Raw genomic sequence first — 25,051 nt, forward strand, 5'->3', positions numbered from 1 at the left:
TTTCCACCCGTTTAGGCCACTTTTTTCAGTGAGTTTTCATACCAGTTGCTTACATAATGCTGCATCCAAATAGTGATTATTAACCCAGTGGTGCTCAATAAATAAAAATGGAGCAGTCTTACCACTTCTGTAGATGCAAGACAGTGTGTGGGAGTGCAATAGTGAATAGGAAGGGGTCCCAGTGCGGGTCTCTTTTCTCTAGGTAACAGCAGGATGAGGCTATCCCTCCTCTCACCCTGCTCAGCCTAGCCTGAACTATTTCGTCCAGCTAAGCAGAGCACCTTGCCCAACAAAGGCCACCCCTCTGGACATTTCCTCACTATTCTGGGAGCCCTATGTCCAGCCCTGACCCAGGTGGTACCAGCCTTGCTGTCAAGGGATTAGTCAGGTTCCCAGGATTAGAATAATCAAAGTCCCAATGTGTTTCAGGGGACTTCCGACCAGGTGTGCTGCTGGTTTCTGTATGTAGCAGCAAAACTAATAGAAGTTGGGTGTGGTAAACATGGATGCATTGCCACGCCATCAAAGTTAAATCTCCTCCCCAGTGATGATGTGTCCTATTCCCCACATCACCATAATGATAGGGTAAGCTAGTAGCAAGTGATGGAGGTCCCCCAACCCCCATAATGACGTGCTGGGCGTCATGTCAACCCACAGACAAGACACCACTTGGCAAACAAACACACAAACAAGGATGCGATCAGTAATACTATGGGGCGTGCTCCAGCATGCTAGCGTATTCTGTCCTCAGCCAATGATCAACCATTGAAAGGAGGGAAGGGTCGGGGACTCCCATCTTAGTTCCTCATTAATTTTCAAATGTCTCCAATTCTCCTATTATGTCAGTGCAGCCGTCAGCAGTCTAACCTGTAGAAGCAGAAGATAGGGGGAGGGGGAGCAGTGTGTGAGCTCAGGCAGGGGAGGGGCAGTCAGCAGTCCTTACCCTGTTGGCTCAGTTTTAGCTGTCAAGGTAACTTGAACCTTTAGCACCTTACAACTAAGCAGAATTGGGAATTTATTGCAGATTAAATTGCCTATAAAGCAAAAAATAAAAAGTAAAAAAATTGGATTTAATAAAAGTTTAATTTTATTCTAATGACCTAGCTGAGGGTTCGCAGGCCCTGTGGATAAATTACATTTGGACAACCTCTTTAAACTTCATTCTTCCACCATATTTATAAGTCTGACGTATACATGGAGTTGAGACCAGAAGAGCTTTTTTGGGTATGTATTTTTAAAGGAGTTATGAAGACTAAACTTTTTTAACATACCTTTTCAGTTTGGCTGGACCAGCGGTGGGGTTCATACTTACATGATCCCTGCTGCGGGATCCCAGCAGCATCACTCCATGGCCACCTCAGCAGGTCCCGGGTCTCTGGGAATCAATACCCTATTGACAGGTGTCATGTGACCTCTGCAGCCAATCAGTGGTACATCACTGTGATGCCCATCAACAGGATCTTCATTCCGAGAGACCTGTGTTGTGGAAATTTTATTATGCAGACATTTTACTTTAGGATGTGTGTGTGTTTTTATAGTTTGTCATCTGTCTCCCTGTGTCTGATTTAGCCAGGGAGCACTCTAGAAGAGGGTACTTTGGCTGAATCGGGACCAGTGGCAAAACCGTCAGTATGAAAACCTTCCCATTGGCTTGGAGACATATCTGCTTTTAGGACATGCATATCTGCATAGAACCAGTAGAATGATCTTTATTAGATACTGATCACCTTTGAGCAGTATTGAATGAGGTCCATGCTGACAGTGATGGGGGGTGGGCGGCCACCTGGCTGATCAGACGATGGACATGACTCATCCTTCCTTATACAGGGATGGGGTGTGTGCATTGTCTGGCTAGCCACATTGATTGCCCCGCCCTGTCCTTTGACATCACTTCCTGAATGTTATAACTTCCTGTATCCTTGTCTTGGGCCAGCCCCTTTTACAACTTTTGTTAGTAAATAAAAGGTGAGCAGACTGAGAAGGGCGGGAGGAGTCTCTCAGAATTTTTCTATCAAGATGGTAACATTGGTGTCTCTCTCTGACTGGGGCTGAGGGAAGGGGGTCTCACCTTTTTCCTTACACAAACTTTGATGCGAGCGGATTACAATTATTATTATTTACCACAACAGTTGGCGACCACGAATTAGAAAGCTAAATTTTTTCCCCGTTATCAGCAGAACTTAAAGGAGACACAGCTTAATTTTCAAAAACCAAAAAAGGCCGGCATAAGGTAATATCCTTTTCCTTACTCTCATTTTTGAGAAAGTTTTGCTCTTTGTGAATTTAAATCTGTGTACTCCAATCTGCTGATATAGGGAAAGAAATCTACTTAAAATAACCTTTTGGTGTATATGGTTGTTGTCTGCTGCGTCAAGGGGTGTGAGGATAAGGTAGGTTGATTGTACAGAGGTTGTATGATGAGATTGTATGATGAGTAGTACAGGGTATTGTGTTTTTTGTAACTTCTTAACTTTTATGTTACTTTGACTTTGTAAGAGGCAATTTTATAGAGGTTTATAGAGGCAGCAATTGGTTTTAGTGTTTGTACATTAGAGACAGCATTTAGAAAGTATTTTTATATTGTTAACCTGTAAATCACCCACAGAGTGGAGGTTTTGCTCTTGTTTCAAGGGGTAGGGAACAGGAAATATAGAAACTGTTTTTATTGCTGGATTTTGTACACACTATCTTGATTTCCTCTGTGTGATAACCATGTGCTTGTCGGCCATCTTTACCATGTGCTTGTCGGCCATCTTTACCATGTGCTTGTCGGCCATCTTAGTTAAGGATTCTATGGAAAGCGAGCTGAAATGTTAGTTTTGTCGAATAGTTATCTTGTCTTTTTGTAACCTTTCTATGTACAGTTTGCTTTTGTTTTGATAAGTTTTGTGCTGCATCGGTTATGGTATAGCGGAGTGACCAGTCTGATACAGGAATCATTGTGTGAGCATTAGTGGCAGTTTAGTGGTGAAATCGTCCTATAGTTGATGATTCTGCTTAATGTTTGTACAGTATATCTGTGGCGGTTACACTGAATTGTAGACTTGTTTGGCATAATTAATACGGGTACTACAGTGTAGAAAGGTTCTGTGCCAAAAGTATTGGGACAACTCCTAGAAATTGGTACTAGTGTTTTGTTTTTTTGTAGCAACCATTGTGGTGTTTGTTTTTGTGCAATGGAAAGTATTTTTAAAGAAGTAGCAAAATTGAAGGACACGGCGGCCATTCTTCAGGCTATGCAGGGATCTACTGATCCATGGCTGCAGGCTCAGAATTGTGTAGCAAACCTGATCGGTACCAAAAAATGGCGCAAACGGAAAGGCAAGTATGCTCTGATTTTTGCTGCTGGGTGGATAGCGGATAAATATCAGGAGTCTTGTAGGCTGAAGCTGAGTTTGGAAGGAGAAGTGGAAGATTTAAAAGGGGAAATTGTTAAATTGAGAACTCTTGTCCAGCAGGCAGCTGAAGCCAGCGCTAATTATGAATGTACTGTGGGGTGTAAAACTGAGCTGCGCAAGGAAAATGAATGTTTAGCTGAAAGCCTGACGCAAGCACAGGGTGCTGTAAGGGAATTGCCAGAGTTATTGAAACAACCGTTGGAGAGTAATGTGTCTGGGATTGGAGGCAATGTATGGGCTGTAAGCATGGAGAAGTCTGAGGATTGTGGTTCAGATAGTGAACCGACTCAGGGATGGAGATGGACAATGTGTCTGACCCGGGAGTTGGAAGTATCAACACAAGGCCAGAAGATTCCTCAGATGAGTCCGTGGTAAGTGGACTCAATACAGATTGTAGTGTGGGGTCTAGTCATGCTAGGATGGTTAATGTTGTGCGCCAAATCAAATCGCCATGTGCCCAGACTAGGTATTATGCAAGGAGGCGAGCTATCCTTTGTTTTGCATGCAGGGAATACGGGCACATTGCACGATATTGTGACGTTGCTAATGGCAACAGACACAGGTATGTTAAGTACCCCAGAACCACACCTAGAAGTGAAGTGGTTTATTCAGCAAGGTGGGGTAATGGTCTCAGACATGCTTCTTTGCAAAGGCAGAGAACCCAGGGACAGCCAAGGTCATTTATCAGTGAAGCAGATTTGAAATCACAATATGAACGGTTAAAATGTGAAAGAAACCGGTTTTGGGACCTTGTGATGTTGAATCCTGCTTCTCTGGTAAAATGAATCTGAAGCTGTTTGGGGCTGGGCAAACTAACATTTCAATTACTGGGTGGGTAGGAATTTCTCCTGTACGGTTTAAGGGGAACCCTCCAGGACATTGATTTGTTAATTCAGTCCTATACAATTGTATGTGTTCCTGAGGTTTTAGTTTTTGTATGCGTTTTGGGTTAAGGTAAAATTAACTTTTTACTGAATCTCAATGTATGTAGCAGGACTGTCTGTAACTGAAGTTTGTTATGTTTGTTTTTCTCTCCTGTTTACAGGTCTTCTTCTTTTACTAATCCATTTTTTATTTTTTGGGGTTTATATTGAAGTTTCTTTCAGTTTCTCCTTATTTACCAACCCATTTTTATTTTTTAGCCTATTATTAATTTTTTCCTTTTTATTAATTTTTTTAGGTTTTTCATATTTTGGCACTTTTCTCTTTTTCTTTTTTCTCTTTCTTCCCCTCTCTTTTCTCTGCAGATTTGGTTAGGAGTACTGGGGGTCTCATGATATTGTGTGGGAACTACTGTCTGAATTCAAGGGTTGCTGCTGAGTGAGAGGTTTTTGATCAGTCACTGCAAAAAGGGCTTTGTGTGCTGTTCAGCTTGACTATATAGAATTATATCGGCAAAGGAAAGTGAGTTGATGAGCATTTTTTTAAGGATACAAGGTGATATATATCAACTGGGCATACCAATAGCTGTGTGAGTAACCCCATTCCCCACAGGAGTACTGTGTATTTGTTTCCTGTGCACCCCTCGTCCCCACAGAAGGTACTGTGTGTTCTCTGTGCACCCCTCGTCTCCACAGAAGGTACTGTGTGTTTGTTTCCTGTGCACCCCTTGTCCCCACAGAAGGTACTGTGTGTTCTCTGTGCACCCCTCGTCTCCACAGAAGGTACTGTGTGTTCTCTGTGCACCCCTTTTTCCACTCCAGGTCAATTGGAAGCCCTATCCTGTGGTCAGGTCACTATTCAGAGCCAAAACCGAGGCTGGTATATCTCATTAGGAGACTCAGAGTACCGCCGTGTGTCGGCGAGAGCCCTTTTCCTTACACTGATTACTCCTTTTCCTGAGGTCTAACTAGGGTGAACGGAGTCTGTGTGTCGGTGCCAGAAACCCTAGGGCACCTCAGAGGCAAACGAAGGGGAGTAACAGCCGCCCAGCGTGTGTCGCAGGGCAGTCCTTGCGTAGGTCGCGGGACAATTCCTAGCGTAGGTCGTGGGAAAATTCCTTGCGTAGGTCACGGGAAACTGTAGCTCGAGCATGAGTTTAGGGTACAGAAGGGTACCACTTCTGACTATAGGACAGCGAAGCAGCACATGAAATCCATCTATGGAGGAGGAGTTGTTAAGCCCCTCAAAGATTGGCACCAATGGACTGTAGGTTCAGAGTGGACCATCCCCAAAGAAGGGACCTTTGAGGTCTGGATTTGGGAAAAGTTTGTCCGTGAATTTCCCACTAGACTCCAAAGCCATGGTTCCCTCCAGAAGGCAGAACTGTGGCTGCACGAATCCATCGAGCTCCAGCAACAGGGCATTCAAAAGTCCCAGACAGTGCGAACTAACACTGTCATGTAATCCCGTCCCACAAAGACTGCAGAGTCCAAGAGAAGCACCCTATCTCTTTCTCCTTTTCTCTTTCTCTATCTCTCTCATCCCTTCGTCATCTCTCCATCTAACCTTGAGACGATGAACCATGTTTAATCCAGATTCTCTTTGTCCTGGTTTTAAGGACGATGAGAAGGGGGGGAAAGTGGTGCAGAAAACAACGATCTTCAAACTTTCTAACCTCTCAAATGTCAATCCTTTTCTTTGCTGGTACTTGGGTTCGATTTTTGCAAAGAAGGTAAAAATCACGGCCGATCCATGGCCTGAATGTTCCACTGTAACCCTTTTATTCCATCAGGTATGCCCCCAGGCAGCCCCATGGGTTATCACCTGATGTCCACCACCGGGTTCGGGAGTTCTCTTCCGGACCCAGACTCAATAACCAGTGTTCATTCTAGTCAACCAGGTGATTGGGTCGTGCTAAAGAAACATCCGAGGAAGGGACTAGAGCCGAGATATCTTGGGCCATTCCAGGTGCTGCTAATGACGCCGACCTCTCAGAAGTTCGAAGGACGAGACAACTGGATCCACACCGATCACTGCAAGAAGCTGCTCAACTAAGTCAAAGAATGCAGAGTATCACTTTTGTTTATTTGTTACAAGAAGGCATTTGTTGATAACTAGAGTTGAGCGAACACCTGGATGTTCGGGTTCGAGAAGTTCGGGCCGAACTTCCCGGAAATGTTCGGGTTCGGGATCCGAACCCGACCCGAACTTTGTCCCGAACCCGAACCCCATTGAAGTCAATGGGGACCCGAACTTTTCGGCACTAAAAAGGCTGTAAAACAGCCCAGGAAAGAGCCAGAGGGCTGCAAAAGGCAGCAACATGTAGGTAAATCCCCTGCAAACAAATGTGGATAGGGAAATGAATTAAAAAAAAAAAAAAAAAAAAATTAACCAATATCAATTGAATAGAGGTCCCATAGCAGAGAATCTGGCTTCACGTCAGCAGAGAATCAGTCTCTTCATGCCATAGCAGAGAATCTGGCTTCATGTCAGCAGAGAATCAGTCTTCATAACATAGCAGAGAATCAGGCTTCACGTCACCCACCACTGGAACAGGCCACTGTCACATATTTAGGCCCAGGCACCCAGGCAGAGGAGAGAGGTCCCGTAACAGAGAATCTGGCTTCATGTCAGCAGAGAATCAGTCTTCATGTCATAGCAGAGAATCAGGCTTCACGTCACCCACCACTGGAACAGGCCACTGTCACATATTTAGGCCCAGGCACCCAGGCAGAGGAGAGAGGTCCCGTAACAGAGAATCTGGCTTCATGTCAGCAGAGAATCAGTCTTCATGTCATAGCAGAGAATCAGGCTTCACGTCACCCACCACTGGAACAGGCCACTGTCACATATTTAGGCCCCGACACCCAGACAGAGGAGAGAGGTCCCGTAACAGAGAATTAGGCTTTATGTCAGCACAGAATCAGTCTTCATGTCATAGCAGAGAATCAGGCTTCACGTCACCCACCACTGGAACAGGCCACTGTCACATATTTAGGCCCCGGCAGGCCCGTCGCTAACAGACAGGCAAAACAAGCAATTGCTTGGGGCCCCGAGCTGGCCCGGGGCCAAGCAGAGCCGGTGCTTGTTTTGCTTCCTTTAAGGCTGAGTAATTCAGAAGATCCGATGGTATATTCTAACCCCCAGGCGTTCCCATGGTGACGGGGACGCTTGCCTGGGGGTTAGACTATACCATCGGATCTGAGTTTTACGAGCTCAGTGAGATCGTAAAAACTCAAAACCGATGGTATATTCTAACCCCCAGGCGTTCCCATGGTGACAGGGACGCTTGCCTGGGGGTTAGAATATACAGGGCCACGCCGCACACAGCAGTATACAGTACAGACCAAAAGTTTGGACACACCTTCTCATTCAAAGAGTTTTCTTTATTTTCATGACTATGAAAATTGTAGATTCACAATGAAGGCATCAAAACTATGAATTAACATATGTGGAATTATATACATAACAAACAAGTGTGAAACAACTTAAAATATGTCATATTCTAGGTTCTTCAAAGTAGCCACCTTTTGCTTTGATTACTGCTTTGCACACTCTTGGCATTCTCTTGATGAGCTTCAAGAGGTAGACCCCTGAAATGGTCTTCACTTCACAGGTGTGCCCTGTCAGGTTTAATAAGTGGGATTTCTTGCCTTATAAATGGGGTTGGGACCATCAGTGGCGTTGAGGAGAAGTCAGGTGGATACACAGCTGATAGTCCTACTGAATAGACTGTTAGAATTTGTATTATGGCAAGAAAAAAGCAGCCAAGTAAAGAAAAACGAGTGGCCATCATTACTTTAAGAAATGAAGGTCAGTCAGTCAGCCGAAAAATTGGGAAAACTTTGAAAGTAAGGGCTATTTGACCATGAAGGAGATTGATGGGGTGCTGCGCCAGATGACCTGCCCTCCACAGTCACCAGACCTGAACCCAATCGAGATGGTTTGGGGTGAGCTGGACCGCAGAGTGAAGGCAAAAGGGCCAACAAGTGCTAAGCATCTCTGGGAACTCCTTCAAGACTGTTGGAAGACCATTTCAGGGGACTACCTCTTGAAGCTCATCAAGAGAATGCCAAGAGTGTGCAAAGCAGTAATCAAAGCAAAAGGTGGCTACTTTGAAGAACCTAGAATATGACATATTTTCAGTTGTTTCACACTTGTTTGTTATGTATATAATTCCACATGTGTTAATTCATAGTTTTGATGCCTTCATAGTCATGAAAATAAAGAAAACTCTTTGAATGAGAAGGTGTGTCCAAACTTTTGGTCTGTACTGTATTTATAAACTAATCAGTAACTACTTTAACTTTAATCATTGCTCATTGCTGAGCTCTTTACTTGGATTATTTGGATATCTTACTTTGTCTTAGCTCCGGTAATAGCAGGCAGTGCGGGGGGCGGCGCTCACTCACGTGACGTCAGTGAGGGAGCGTTGCCCTCCGCACTGCCTGCTATTACCGGGGCTAAGACAAAGTAAGATATCCAAATAATCCAAGTAAAGAGCTCAGCAATGAGCTGTGAGCGTCGGGGAGGGGGATCTGTGGATGGCACTGTAGGGGGATCTGTGGATGGCAGTGCCATCCACAGATCCCCATACAGTGCCATCCACAGATCCCCCCTCCCCTAAACAGTGCCATCCACAGATCTCCCCCCTAAACAGTGCCATCCACAGATCTCCCCCCTAAACAGTGCCATCCACAGATCTCCCCCCTAAACAGTGCCATCCACAGATCTCCCCCCTAAACAGTGCCATCCACAGATCTCCCCCCTAAACAGTGCCATCCACAGATCTCCCCCCTAAACAGTGCCATCCACAGATCTCCCCCCTAAACAGTGCCATCCACAGATCTCCCTCTTAAACAGTGCCATTCACAGATCTCCCCCTAAACAGTGCCATCCACAGATCCCCCCTCCCCTAAACAGTGCTATCATGGAACTGTTTAGGGGAGGGGGGATCTGTGGATGGCACTGTTTAGGGGGGGATCTGTGGATGGCACTGTTTAGGGGGGGAACTGTGGATGGCACTGTTTAGGGGGGGAACTGTGGATGGCACTGTTTAGGGGGGATCTGTGGATGGCACTGTTTAGGGGGATCTGTGGATGGCACTGTTTAGGGGAGGGGGATCTGTGGATGGCACTGTTTAGGGGGGATCTGTGGATGGCACTGTTTAGGGGGGATCTGTGGATGGCACTGTTTAGGGGGGGGTCTGTGGATGGCACTGTTTAGGGGAGGGGGATCTGTGGATGGCACTGTTTAGGGGAGGAGGGATCTGTGGATGGCACTGTTTAGGGGGGAGATCTGTGGATGGCACTGTTTAGGGGAGGGGAGATCTGTGGATGGAACTGTTTAGGGGGGGATCTGTGGATGAAACTGTTTAGGGGGGGATCTGTGGATGGCACTGTTTAGGGGGGATCTGTGGATGGCACTGCTTAGGGGGGGATCTGTGGATGGCACTGTTTAGGGGGGGAACTGTGGATGGCACTGTTTAGGGGGGGAACTGTGGATGACACTGTTTAGGGGGGGGGATCTGTGGATGGCACTGTTTAGGGGAGGGGGATCTGTGGATGGCACTGTTTAGGGGGGATCTGTGGATGGCACTGTTTGGGGGGGATCTGTGGATGGCACTGTTTAGGGGGGGATCTGTGGATGGCACTGTTTAGGGGAGGGGGGATCTGTGGATGGCACTGTTTAGGGGAGGAGGGATCTGTGGATGGCACTGTTTAGGGGGGAGATCTGTGGATGGCACTGTTTAGGGGAGAGGAGATCTGTGGATGGAACTGTTTAGGGGGGGAGATCTGTGGATGGCACTGTTTAGGGGGGATCTGTGGATGGAACTGTTTAGGGGGGGATCTGTGGATGGCACTGTTTAGGGGGGGGATCTGTGGATGGCACTGTTTAGGGGAGGATCTGTGGATGGCACTGTTTAGAGGGAGATCTGTGGATGGCACTGTTTAGGGGGAGATCTGTGGATGGCACTGTTTAGAGGAGGGGGATCTGTGGATGGCACTGTTCAAATTTCATGCACATTAAATGCAATAGCAGTATTTGCACTGTAAACCTCCTTTTTTATTTATATAATGTGTGGGTGAACTTAAACTGTATGGCTATACTGTGGTTCCTGTAGGCTTTGCGTGCGTAAGGTGGGGAGGGCGTGGAGGGGGGGACCTCCATGTCTATTTTGCTTGGGGCCCCCAAATTCCTTCAAACGGCCCAGGGCCCAGGCACCCAGACAGAGGAGAGAGGTCCCGTAACAGAGAATCTGGCTTCATGTCAGCACAGAATCAGTCTTCATGTCATAGCAGAGAATCAGGCTTCACGTCACCCACCACTGGAACAGGCCACTGTCACATATTTAGGCCCAGGCACTCAGGCAGAGGAGAGAGGTCCCGTAACAGAAAATCTGGCTTCATGTCAGCACAGAATCAGTCTTCATGTCATAGCAGAGAATCAGGCTTCACGTCACCCACCACTGGAACAAGCCACTGTCACATATTTAGGCCCCGGCACCCAGACAGAGGAGAGAGGTCCTGTAACAGAGAATCTGGCTTCATGTCAGCACAGAATCAGTCTTCATGTCATAGCAGAGAATCAGGCTTCACGTCACCCACCACTGGAACAGGCCACTGTCACATATTTAGGCCCCGGCACCCAGACAGAGGAGAGAGGTCCCGTAACAGAGAATCTGGCTTCATGTCAGCACAGAATCAGTCTTCATGTCATAGCAGAGAATCAGGCTTCACGTCACCCACCACTGGAACAGGCCACTGTCACATATTTAGGCCCAGGCACCCAGGCAGAGGAGAGAGGTCCCGTAACAGAGAATCTGGCTTCATGTCAGCACAGAATCAGTCTTCATGTCATAGCAGAGAATCAGGCTTCACGTCACCCACCACTGGAACAGGCCACTGTCACATATTTAGGCCCCGGCACCCAGACAGAGGAGAGCGGTCCCGTAACAGAGAATCTGGCTTCATGTCAGCACAGAATCAGTCTTCATGTCATAGCAGAGAATCAGGCTTCACGTCACCCACCACTGGAACAGGCCACTGTCACATATTTAGGCCCCGGCACCCAGACAGAGGAGAGAGGTCCCGTAACAGAGAATCTGGCTTCATGTCAGCACAGAATCAGTCTTCATGTCATAGCAGAGAATCAGGCTTTACGTCACCCACCACTGGAACAGGCCACTGTCACATATTTAGGCCCCGGCACCCAGACAGAGGAGAGAGGTCCCGTAACAGAGAATCTGGCTTCATGTCAGCACAGAATCAGTCTTCATGTCATAGCAGAGAATCAGGCTTCACGTCACCCACCACTGGAACAGGCCACTGTCACATATTTAGGCCCAGGCACCCAGACAGAGGAGAGGTTCATTCAACTTTCGGTTGCCCCGCAATATAATGGTAAAATGAAAAGAAAAATAGGATTGAATGAGGAAGTGCCCTGGAGTAGAATAATATATTGTTAAGGGGAGGTAGTTAATGTCTAATCTGCACAAGGGATGGACAGGTCCTGTGGGATCCATGCCTGGTTCATTTTTATGAACGTCAGCTTGTCCACATTGGCTGTAGACAGACGGCTGCGTTTGTCTGTAATGACGCCCCCTGCCGTGCTGAATACACGTTCAGACAAAACGCTGGCCGCCGGGCAGGCCAGCACCTCCAAGGCCTAAAAGGCTAGCTCTGGCCACGTGGACAATTTGGAGACCCAGAAGTTGAATGGGGCTGAACCATCAGTCAGTACATGGAGGGGTGTGCACAGGTACTGTTCCACCATGTTAGTGAAATGTTGCATCCTTCTAACACGTTCCGTATCAGGTGGTGGTGCAGTTAGCTGTGGTGTGGTGACAAAACGTTTCCACATCTCTGCCATGCTAACCCTGCCCTCAGAGGAGCTGGCCGTGACACACCTGCGTTGGCGACCTCTTGCTCCTCCTCTGCCTTCGCCTTGGGCTTCCACTGGTTCCCCTGTGACATTTGGGAATGCTCTCAGTAGTGCGTCTACCAACGTGCGCTTGTACTCGCGCATCTTCCTATCAAGCTCCAGTGTAGGAAGTAAGGTGGGCACATTGTCTTTGTACCGGGAATCCAGCAGGGTGACAACCCAGTAGTCAGCACACGTTAAAATGTGGGCAACTCTGCTGTCGTTGCGCAGGCACTGCAGCATGTAGTTGCTCATGTGTGCCAGGCTGCCCAGAGGTAAGGACAAGCTGTCCTCTGTGGGAGGCGTATCATCATCGTCCTGTGTTTCCCCCCAGCCACGCACCAGTGATGGGCCCGAGCTGCTTTGGGTGCCACCCCGCTGTGAACATGCTTCATCCTCATCCTCCTCCACCTCCTCCTCATCCTCCAGTAGTGGGCCCTGTCTGGCCACATTTGTACCTGGCCTCTGCTGTTGCAAAAAACCTCCCTCTGAGTCACTTCGAAGAGACTGGCCTGAAAGTGCTAAAAATGACCCCTCTTCCTCTTCTTCCTCCTGGGCCACCTCCTCTTCCATCATCGCCCTAAGTGTTTTCTCAAGGAGACATAGAAGTGGTATTGTAACGCTGATAACGGCATCATCGCCACTGGCCATGTTGGTGGAGTACTCGAAACAGCGCAACAGGGCACACAGGTCTCGCATGGAGGCCCAGTCATTGGTGGTGAAGTGGGGCTGATCCGCAGTGCGACTGACCCGTGCGTGCTGCAGCTGAAACTCCACTATGGCCTGCTGCTGCTCGCACAGTCTGTCCAGCATGTGCAAGGTGGAGTTCCACCTGGTGGGCACGTCGTATATGAGGCGGTGAGCGGGCAGGCCGAAGTTACGCTGTAGCGCAGACAGGCGAGCAGCGGCAGCGCACTTTATGCAGCAGCTCTGACATGTCGGGGTAGTTGTGAATGAACTTCTGCACCACCAAATTCAGCACATGCGCCAGGCAAGGGATGTGCGTCAAACCGGCTAGTCCCAGAGCTGCAACGAGATTTCGCCCATTATCGCACACCACCAGGCCAGGCTTGAGGCTCACCGGCAGCAACCACTCATCGGTCTGTTGTTCTATACCCCGCCACAACTCCTGTGCGGTGTGGGGCCTGTCCCCCAAACATATGAGTTTCAGAACGGCCTGCTGACGTTTACCCCGGGCTGTGCAGAAGTTGGTGGTGAAGGTGTGTGGCTGACTGGATGAGCAGGTGGAAGAAGAGGAGGAGGAAGCTGAGTTGGAGGAGGAGGAGACAGGAGGCAAAGAATGTTGCCCTGCGATCCTTGGCAGCGGAAGGACGTGCGCCAAACAGCTCTCCGCCTGGGGCCCAGCCGCCACTACATTTACCCAGCGTGCAGTTAGGGAGATATAGCGTCCCTTGCCGTGCTTACTGGTCCACGTATCTGTGGTTAGCTGGACCTTGCCACAGATGGCGTTGCGCAGTGCACACTTGATTTTATCGGATACTTGGTTGTGCAGGGAAGGCACGGCTCTCTTGGAGAAGTAGTGCCGGCTGGGAACAACATACTGTGGGACAGCAAGCGACATGAGCTGTTTGAAGCTGTCTGTGTCCACCAGCCTAAATGACAGCATTTCATAGGCCAGTAGTTTAGAAATGCAGGCATTCAGGGCCAGGGATCGAGGGTGGCTAGGTGGGAATTTACGCTTTCTCTCAAATGTTTGTGAGATGGAGAGCTGAACGCTGCCGTGTGACATGGTTGAGATGCTTGGTGACGCAGGTGGTGGTGTTGGTGGTACATCCCATGTTTGCTGGGCGGCAAGTGCCAACGTCCCTCCAGAGGCGGAGGAAGAGGCCGAGGCGGCGGCAGCAGCAGAGGAGGCCGAGGCGGCAGCAGCAGAAGAGGTAGCAGGGGGAGCCTGAGTGACTTCCTTGTTTTTAAGGTGTTTACTCCACTGCAGTTCATGCTTTGCATGCAGGTGCCTGGTCATGCAGGTTGTGCTAAGGTTCAGAACGTTAATGCCTCTCTTCAGGCTCTGATGGCACAGCGTGTAAACCACTCGGGTCTTGTCGTCAGCACATTGTTTGAAGAAGTGCCATGCCAGGGAACTCCTTGAAGCTGCCTTTGGGGTGCTCGGTCCCAGATGGCGGCGGTCAGTAGCAGGCGGAGTCTCTTGGCGGCGGGTGTTCTGATTTTTCCCACTGCTCCCTCTTTTGCTACGCTGTTGGCTCGGTCTCACCACTGCCTCTTCCTCTGAACTGTGAAAGTCAGTGGCACGACCTTCATTCCATGTGGGGTCTAGGACCTCATCGTCCCCTGCATCGTCTTCCACCCAGTCTTGATCCCTGACCTCCTGTTCAGTCTGCACACTGCAGAAAGACACAGCAGTTGGCACCTGTGTTTCGTCATCATCAGAGACGTGCTGAGGTGGTATTCCCATGTCATCATCATCAGGAAACATAAGTGGTTGTGCGTTAGTGCATTCTATCTCTTCCACCCCTGGGGAAGGGCTAGGTGGATGCCCTTGGGAAACCCTGCCAGCAGAGTCTTCAAACAGCATAAGAGACTGCTGCATAACTTGAGGCTCAGACATTTTCCCTGATATGCATGGGGGTGATGTGACAGACTGATGGGCTTGGTTTTCATTTGCCATCTGTGCGCTTTCTGCAGAAGACTGGGTGGGAGATAATGTGAACGTGCTGGATGCACTGTCGAGCCACCCAATTGACTAATGCCTGTACCTGCTCAGGCCTTACCATCCTTAAAACGGCATTGGGCCCCACCAAATATGGCCGTAAATTCTGGCGGCTACTGGGACCTGAGGTAGTTGGTACACTAGGACGTGTGGCTGTGGCACAACGGCCACGTCCTCTCCCAGCACCAGAGGGTCCACTAACACGACCATGTCCACGTCCGCGTCCCTTACTAGATGTTTTCCTCATTGTTACCGTTCACCACAATAAGAAAAATATTATTCGGGCCAATGTATTGAATTCCAATTCAGGCCTTTTTTTACAGACACCTAACACTATCTGGCTATCTATTTAGGTACCGTATTACACTAATACAGGCACACCAGTAATGACAGATTTAGCTGAATATAAATGTGAGGCCTATTTTTTAGGCGCTGGGTGACAGGTATACGTTTAATCACAGAATTAGACTTGGATCTGCACTGTAGCGTGTGTGTTAAGTTTTTCAGAATGACCCTATCAGCACCTTGAATCTAATATACCCTTTTAGGGATAGATTTAAAGTAGTCCTGATACAGCAGAAACCACTAATTTTGAGAATTGCAAATTTGGGAATTGTTTTTCAACCCAGAACAAAAACTGTGCTTTGACGGTCACAAACAATAACTTGACCAGCTAAAACAGTACAGATTTGGATGTATATAAATGTGAGGCCTATTTTTTAGGCGCTGGGTGACAGGCTCAACTTGCCCCTGATGTAGTATATGTCCAAAAAATAACCACACTATTGATGGTTAAATGCACTTGATGAAAGCTTGACCCTGATGTAGGATATAGCAAAAAATAACCACACTATTGATGGTTAAATGCACTTGGGTGACACAAGCTCAGCTTGCCCCTGATGTAGTATATGGCCAAAAAATAACCACACTATTGATGGTTAAATGCACTTGATGAAAGCTTGACCCTGATGTAGGATATAGCAAAAAATAACCACACTATTGATGGTTAAATGTACTTGGTGGTAGCTTGTGCTGGCGCACCACAAGCCACAAAATGGCCGCCGATCACCCCAGAAAAAAGTGATATAAAAACGCTCTGGGCAGCCTCAAAAAAGTGAGCAATGGAATAGAAGCACTTCAATGATCCACAGCTGTAGATTGATCACTGAATGAAGTTTTTTGGAGGAGTTAATCACTGCCTAATCTCGCCCTAACGTCGCAGCTGCAACCTCTCCCTACGCTTGTATCAGCAGAGTGACGTGCAGCGCTACGTGACCCAAGCTTATATAGAGGCTGGGTCACATGCTGCACTGGCCAATCACAGCCATGCCAATAGTAGGCAAGGCTGTGATGACCTCTTGGGGCAAGTAGTATGATGCTTGTTGATTGGCTGCTTTGCAGCCTTTTAAAAAGCGCCAAGAAAGCGCCGAACACCGAACCCGAACCCGGACTTTTATGAAAATGTTCGGGTTCAGGTCCGTGACACGGACACCCCAAAATTCGGTACGAACCCGAACTATACATTTCGGGTTCGCTCATCCCTATTGATAACGATACATTCCTAGAGGGTAATATTAATATTAGCTCTGGCTCCTGCTCCTTGCTTATTAATCCTGTATAGGTGTCCGGGCAGCTAGGCGACCCGTAGATGTGGGATCCTCCGGTTGTGAGGAAGGTTATGCCTGGCTAGCAGACACCATTGACAAGGGTCAGGCCCATACTGACAGGAGCAGGACAGAGGCGGAGCTATGACTAGTGAGGGTAAGAATCCCTTTTAAAGCTTTGGGAGGTCTTGGGGCTCACTGGTTTTCCATTGGATCCGGGTGAAAGGAAATGGGACATGTACTTATGTTTTTTGTTTCCATTCCTTCTATACGCCGGAGTGAGATGTTCCTGATGTCTAATCGACTGAGTTACCGAAGACCGAACAGACAAGACGCCCTGAAGACCAAACCATGGACCAGATGCAGAGGATCCCAAACCAGCCGGCGACCAATGCGAAACGCCACCTTCTAAGTCACCTCCCGAAGAAAAGAAGACGTGTCAAGATTGACTTTCTGTTTTCCATCATCTGTTATGTTTTACAAAGACTGTTTTTTTCAAAGAAGAAGATCGAGATCCATCGAGGGACATTGGCGAGCATATGACAAAGAGGAGGGACTGTTGTGGAAATTTTATTATGCGGACATTTTACTTTAGGATATGTGAGTGTTTTTATGGTTTGTCATCTGTCTCCCTGTGCCTGATTTAGCCAGGGAGCGCTCTAGCAGAGGGTACTTTGGCTGAATCGGGACCAGTGGCAAAACCGTCAGTATGAAAACCTTCTCATTGGCTTGGAGACATATCTGCTTTTAGGACATGCATATCTGCCTTGTCGGTATACTAGTACCGTATACTGACAATAGCTGTAGCAATGTCTCGCAGATAATTTCAAACCTATAGGAACCAGTAGAATGATCTTTATTAGATACTGATCACCTTTGAGCAGTATTGAATGAGGTCCATGCTGACAGTGATGGGGGGTGGGCGGCCACCTGGCTGATCAGACGATAGACATGACTCATCCTTCCTTATACAGGGATGGGGCGTGTGCATTGTCTGCCTAGCCACATTGATTGCCCCATCCTGTCCTTTGACATCACTTCCTGCATGTTATAACTTCCTGTATCCTTGTCTTGGGCCAGCCCCTTTTACACCTTTCGTTAGTAAATAAAAGATGAGCAGACTGAGCAGGGCGGGAGGAGTCTCTCAGAATTTTCTACCGAGGCAGCCATGGAGAGCTGCAGCTGGGATCTAGAGGTGGGGTCCAGGTATGAACCCCACTATGGTCCAGCCACACTGAAGAGGTCTGTTAAACGTTTTAGTCTTGGATAAACAGATGACAGTTGTTAATGTGTAATAAAGAATCAGACACTAAATTCACCTGGAGAAGTTGTGATTTCCAAATAATTGAGCTCTCATTTATAAGAAACTGATGATGACGACCTTTGTCTTCATGGAGATGTCCCACTGTTTGTTTCCCCACGGTTCGGTTAGCAAATACCTGATAATTTACCAGATCAAATCTTGTCGGAAAGTTTCCTTTCTCATCAAGGTGAATGGAATCTCCACCAGAAGTTATAAAATGAACTCTTCTTATATATTGGTTCAGCTAAAGGCAATAGACATGAGTCTGAGTCTGACATATTGATTTGAGCATTTTGTTACAGTAATCATATTCCTAGGAGTCTCTAAAAATCTTTCCAAACCTTAGATTTCACAATAAATGTTAAACATTGATAATGTCTCCTAATGAGCAGTATAGCTCACTCCAGGTATGGTACTGTGTCTCTTCTCTACTAATCCACTCAATCTGATAGACTTGGTTGGATCGGCTTCATGGTGGTTAGTCTCTTACTTCCTGCTGTAATTTCCTCTGTCACATCCACTGACACAGCGATGGCTACCAACATCTCTCACCAGCTCTCAGTGGCTGCATTTGGCTATTGCTACACAGGTCCAGTCAGGCGCCATATATTTTAAAGATTTCCCTCCAGCCACTTCTTACCTCAAGGTCCTACTTTCTTACTGCTTCCTCAAGAGTCTACTCTGGTACTATATGCAGTTATTCCATACTCTCTCTTTCTGGTTCCATACTGTGCATTATAACACCTCTCCTGCCCCTTCCCTCAGTGGTTCAGCAAACTGCTCTTCAGCACTTAGCAGTACAACACTGAGCTCTGCATGGGACTGCTGTGATGGTTGGCATCACCCCCAGTAATGCTGTCAGGGTAGGGTGGTGCCCCAATTAACAAGTGGATCACAAAACTGTTATCAACATAAGGGCCAGAAATAAATGGGTGGCAAAATGGGGCACATATGTGGGGGCATGTTGGGCAACCATGCAATCTCCCCATTTTCTGCTCCTCTCATTGGCTATGTAAATTTTATTAAATGAGGTCTCCTTGCTTTAGTGCTAGTGAGGGTTACAGCAGACAGTCACACAGAATTATGTGTATTACTAGAGTTACTGGAGTTTGGAATGTGACAGAAAATGTTGGAAAAGTCTGAAAAATCTTACCTTCCATTTGACATTTTGGGTGGTAAATATTTGGAGATGTTCTTGTCTTTTATGTGAGTAGATCAGATGATGTAAGGCATAAGCCACAATATACACTGCAGAGTACACACTGAATGTGTAACGGAAATTGTCTACATCATACAGGAAGCGATCCACATTACCTAGAACATCTCTTTCATTACATGGTCTAATATATAAATACTCTCCAGAGCTGCAATAAAGATATTTTTTCCATACTTCAAACATCAGCTCAACCTCTGGATATTTTAGAGGACCGGCTGTGAGTAAATATTCTTGTAAACCTGGAATTATTCCTTTGTGAAGAGTGAACTGCAAAGATCCATGAAATGTAGTAAATGTGATAAATCTTTCAGGGAAAAAAACTGAGAGTATGATTACAACTCTTCTAGGATTTAAGTCAACTGACAATATAAAATGCAATGTCGATAAGCCATATGAGCTACCAACAAATATAATCACATTGCAGTGAATCTTCTGTATTTTATATAACACCTTCCTGTGGGCCATAGATATTATGAAATTGGCAGAATCACTGACAGATTCTCTATAAGCTATGCAGACCCCGCTCCGTGTTATTACATTGTAGAGCTCCATGCTGGCTCGTTGGCTGCTATCATCATCTACTGTCACCATCCCCACCCAGCTCCAGCCAAAGTTCTCCAGTAGGAGGACAATGGCTTCATACTGAGTGGACCCATCAGGGACTGTGCGATAGAAATAAGGAAACAGGAGCTTGTTGCTGAAGATGGGATCCATCGCTCCATAGCTGATCTGTAGGGAGAAAACAGGACAAGAAAACATCAAAGAAATGTGAGAATTGTGTGTTATCAAACTAAGAATGACCTGTGTATCCAATGGAAGCAATCCTCGGTTCAGACCCTAAAGTTATCTATACACATTAATGTCTGCCTGGGTTTGGTTTACCTCTAGTAGCAAGACTGGAGGTAAAGTTAGGTTACAGGAGACCCAATTACAACTTAGAAAGCAGATTAAGGATGATTTAACTGATTCTGAACTTATCAGATTCATTATGAATTTCACAAACATCCTGCTCTCAAACTAATCTGAAGTTTTGTCGATTTACTTCAAAAACAGGCCATTTTACTGTGGAAATTGGTGGGTAGTGATGAGCGGCAGGGCAATATTCAAATTTGCAATATTTCGTGAATATTTTGTAAAATATTCATCATTAGAGTGGAGCGAACACCTGGATGTTCGGGTTCGAGAAGTTCGGCCGAACTTCCCGGAAATGTTCGGGTTCGGGATCCGAACCCGACCCGAACTTCGTCCCGAACCCGAACCCCATTGAAGTCAATGGGGACCCGAACTTTTGGGCACTAAAAAGGCTGTAAAACAGCCCAGGAAAGAGCTAAAGGGCTGCAAAAGGCAGCAACATGTAGGTAAATCCCCTGCAAACAAATGTGGATAGGGAAATGAATTAAAATTAAAATTAAAAAAATAAAAATGAACAAATATCAATTGGACAGAGGTCCCATAGCAGAGAATCTGGCTTCACGTCAGCAGAGAATCAGTCTCTTCATGCCATAGCAAAGAATCTGGCTTCATGTCAGCAGAGAATCAGTCTCTTCATGCCATAGCAGAGAATCTGGCTTCATGTCAGCGCAGAATCAGTCTTCATGTCATAGCAGAGAATCAGGCTTCACGTCACCCACCACTGGAAAAGGCCACTGTCACACATTTAGGCCCCGGCACCCAGACAGAGGAGAGCGGTCCCGTAACAGAGAATCTGGCCTTATGTCAGCGCAGAATCTGTCTTCATGTCATAGCAGAGAATCAAGCTTCACGTCACCCACCACTGGAACAGGCCACTGTCACACATTTAGGCCCCGGCACCAAGACAGAGGAGAGAGGTCCTGTAACAGAGAATCTGGCCTTATGTCAGCACAGAATCTGTCTTCATGTCATAGCAGAGAATCAGGCATCACGTCACCCACCACTGGAACAGGCCACTGTCACACATTTAGGCCCAGGCACCCAGGCAGAGGAGAGAGGTCCCGTAGCAGAGAATCTGGCTTCATGTCAGCGCAGAATCAGTCTTCATGTCATAGCAGAGAATCAGGCTTCACGTCAACCACCACTGGAACAGGCCACTGTCACACATTTAGGCCCCGGCACCCAGACAGAGGAGAGAGGTCCCGTAACAGAGAATCTGGCCTTATGTCAGCGCAGAATCTGTCTTCATGTCATAGCAGAGAATCAAGCTTCACGTCAGCCACCACTGGAACAGGCCACTGTCACACATTTAGGCCCAGGCACCCAGACAGAGGAGAGAGGTCCTGTAACAGAGAATCTGGCCTTATGTCAGCACAGAATCTGTCTTCATGTCATAGCAGAGAATCAGGCATCACGTCAATCACCACTGGAACAGGCCACTGTCACACATTTAGGCCCAGGCACCCAGGCAGAGGAGAGAGGTCCCGTAACAGAGAATCTGGCCTTATGTCAGCGCATAATCAGTCTTCATGTCATAGCAGAGAATCAAGCTTCACGTCACCCACCACTGGAACAGGCCACTGTCACACATTTAGGCCCCGGCACCCAGACAGAGGAGAGAGGTCCTGTAACAGAGAATCTGGCCTTATGTCAGCACAGAATCTGTCTTCATGTCATAGCAGAGAATCAGGCATCACGTCACCCACCACTGGAACAGGCCACTGTCACACATTTAGGCCCAGGCACCCAGGCAGAGGAGAGAGGTCCCGTAACAGTGAATCTGGCCTTATGTCAGCACAGAATCTGTCTTAATGTCATAGCAGAGAATCAGGCTTCACGTCACCCACCACTGGAACAGGCCACTGTCACACATTTAGGCCCAGGCACCCAGGCAGAGGAGAGAGGTCCCGTAACAGAGAATCTGGCCTTATGTCAGCGCAGAATCTGTATTCATGTCATAGCAGAGAATCAGGCTTCACGTCACCCACCACTGGAACAGGCCACTGTCACACATTTAGGCCCAGGCACCCAGGCAGAGGAGAGAGGTCCCGTAACAGAGAATCTGGCCTTATGTCAGCACAGAATCTGTCTTAATGTCATAGCAGAGAATCAGGCTTCACGTCACCCACCACTGGAACAGGCCACTGTCACACATTTAGGCCCAGGCACCCAGGCAGAGGAGAGAGGTCCCGTAACAGAGAATCTAGCCTTATGTCAGCGCAGAATCTGTATTCATGTCATAGCAGAGAATCAAGCTTCACGTCACCCACCACTGGAACAGGCCACTGTCACACATTTAGGCCCAGGCACCCAGGCAGAGGAGAGAGGTCCCATAAAAGAGAATCTGGCCTTATGTCAGCGCAGAATCTGTATTCATGTCATAGCAGAGAATCAGGCCTCACGTCACCCACCACTGGAACAGGCCACTGTCACACATTTAGGCCCAGGCACCCAGGCAGAGGAGAGAGGTCCCGTAACAGAGAATCTGGCCTTTTGTCAGCGCAGAATCTGTATTCATGTCATAGCAGAGAATCAGGCTTCACGTCACCCACCACTGGAACAGGCCACTGTCACATATTTAGGCCCAGGCACCCAGGCAGAGGAGAGAGGTCCCATAACAGAGATTCAGGCTTCATGTCAGCAGAGAATCAGTCTTCATGTCATAGCAGAGAATCAGGCTTCACGTCACCCACCACTTGAACAGGCCACTGTCACATATTTAGGGCCAGGCACTCAGGCAGAGGAGAGAGGTCCCATAACAGAGAATCTGGCCTTATGTCAGCGCAGAATCTGTATTCATGTCATAGCAGAGAATCAGGCTTCACGTCACCCACCACTGGAACAGGCCACTGTCACACATTTAGGCCCCGGCACCCAGACAGAGGAGAGCGGTCCCGTAACAGAGAATCTGGCCTTATGTCAGCGCAGAATCTGTCTTCATGTCATAGCAGAGAATCAGGCTTCACGTCAGCCACCACTGGAACAGGCCACTGTCACACATTTAGGCCCAGGCACCCAGGCAGAGGAGAGAGGTCCCGTAACAGAGAATCTGGCCTTATGTCAGCGCAGAATCTGTATTCATGTCATAGCAGAGAATCAGGCTTCACGTCACCCACCACTGGAACAGGCCACTGTCACACATTTAGGCCCCGACACCCAGACAGAGGAGAGCAGTCCCGTAACAGAGAATCTAGCCTTATGTCAGCGCAGAATCTGTCTTCATGTCATAGCAGAGAATCAGGCTTCACGTCAGCCACCACTGGAACAGGCCACTGTCACACATTTAGGCCCAGGCACCCAGGCAGAGGAGAGAGGTCCCGTAACAGAGAATCTGGCCTTATGTCAGCGCAGAATCTGTATTTATGTCATAGCAGAGAATCAGGCTTCACGTCACCCACCACTGGAACAGGCCACTGTCACACATTTAGGCCCAGGCACCCAGGCAGAGGAGAGAGGACCCGTAAAAGAGAATCTGGCCTTATGTCAGCGCAGAATCTGTATTTATGTCATAGCAGAGAATCAGGCTTCACGTCACCCACCACTGGAACAGGCCACTGTCACACATTTAGGCCCAGGCACCCAGGCAGAGGAGAGAGGTCCCGTAACAGAGAATCTGGCCTTATGTCAGCGCAGAATCTGTCTTCATGTCATAGCAGAGAATCAGGCATCACGTCACCCACCACTGGAACAGGCAACTGTCACACATTTAGGCCCCGGCACCCAGACAGAGGAGAGCGGTCCCGTAACAGAGAATCTGGCCTTATGTCAGCGCAGAATCTGTCTTCATGTCATAGCAGAGAATCAGGCTTCACGTCAGCCACCACTGGAACAGGCCACTGTCACACATTTAGGCCCCGGCACCCAGACAGAGGAGAGCGGTCCCGTAACAGAGAATCTGGCCTTATGTCAGCGCAGAATCTGTCTTCATGTCATAGCAGAGAATCAAGCTTCACGTCACCCACCACTGGAACAGGCCACTGTCACACATTTAGGCCCAGGCACCCAGGCAGAGGAGAGAGGTCCCGTAACAGAGAATCTGGCCTTATGTCAGCACAGAATCTGTCGTAATGTCATAGCAGAGAATCAGGCTTTACGTCACCCACCACTGGAACAGGCCACTGTCACACATTTAGGCCCAGGCACCCAGGCAGAGGAGAGAGGTCCCGTAACAGAGAATCTGGCCTTATGTCAGCGCAGAATCAGTCTTCATGTCATAGCAGAGAATCAAGCTTCACGTCACCCACCACTGGAACAGGCCACTGTCACACATTTAGGCCCAGGCACCCAGGCAGAGGAGAGAGGTCCCGTAACAGAGAATCTGGCCTTATGTCAGCGCAGAATCAGTCTTCATGTCATAGCAGAGAATCAGGCATCACGTCACCCACCACTGGAACAGGCCACTGTCACACATTTAGGCCCAGGCACCCAGGCAGAGGAGAGAGGTCCCGTAACAGAGAATCTGGCCTTATGTCAGCACAGAATCTGTCGTAATGTCATAGCAGAGAATCAGGCTTCACGTCACCCACCACTGGAACAGGCCACTGTCACACATTTAGGCCTAGGCACCCAGGCAGAGGAGAGAGGTCCCGTAACAGAGAATCTGGCCTTATGTCAGCGCAGAATCAGTCTTCATGTCATAGCAGAGAATCAAGCTTCACGTCAGCCACCACTGGAACAGGCCACTGTCACACATTTAGGCCCCGGCACCCAGACAGAGGAGAGAGGTCCTGTAACAGAGAATCTGGCCTTATGTCAGCACAGAATCTGTCTTCATGTCATAGCAGAGAATCAGGCATCACGTCACCCACCACTGGAACAGGCCACTGTCACACATTTAGGCCCAGGCACCTAGGCAGAGGAGAGAGGTCCCGTAACAGAGAATATGGCCTTATGTCAGCGCAGAATCTGTCTTCATGTCATAGCAGAGAATCAGGCATCACGTCACCACCACTGGAACAGGCCACTGTCACACATTTAGGCCCAGGCACCCAGGCAGAGGAGAGAGGTCCCGTAACAGAGAATCTGGCCTTTGTCAGCGCAGAATCTGTATTCATGTCATAGCAGAGAATCAGGCTTCACGTCAGCCACCACTGGAACAGGCCACTGTCACACATTTAGCCCCCG

General features: G+C 48.0%; 1 protein-coding gene across 1 annotated transcript in view; it reads right to left on the reverse strand.

Annotated features, from left to right (window-relative positions):
- LOC120998908 (vomeronasal type-2 receptor 26-like) overlaps nt 1-25,051 on the reverse strand; it is a 125,024-nt gene that overhangs the window by 75,887 nt on the left and 24,086 nt on the right. The window contains exons 2-3 of the mRNA XM_040429787.1: nt 19,553-19,744; nt 12,954-12,986 (exon numbers count right to left, since the gene is read on the reverse strand). Coding sequence (XP_040285721.1) covers nt 12,954-12,986; nt 19,553-19,744 — 225 coding nt within the window. The remainder of the gene's footprint in view (nt 1-12,953; nt 12,987-19,552; nt 19,745-25,051) is intronic.

Source organism: Bufo bufo, chromosome 4 (genome assembly GCF_905171765.1).
Source record: "Bufo bufo chromosome 4, aBufBuf1.1, whole genome shotgun sequence".
Taxonomy (NCBI): domain Eukaryota; kingdom Metazoa; phylum Chordata; class Amphibia; order Anura; family Bufonidae; genus Bufo; species Bufo bufo.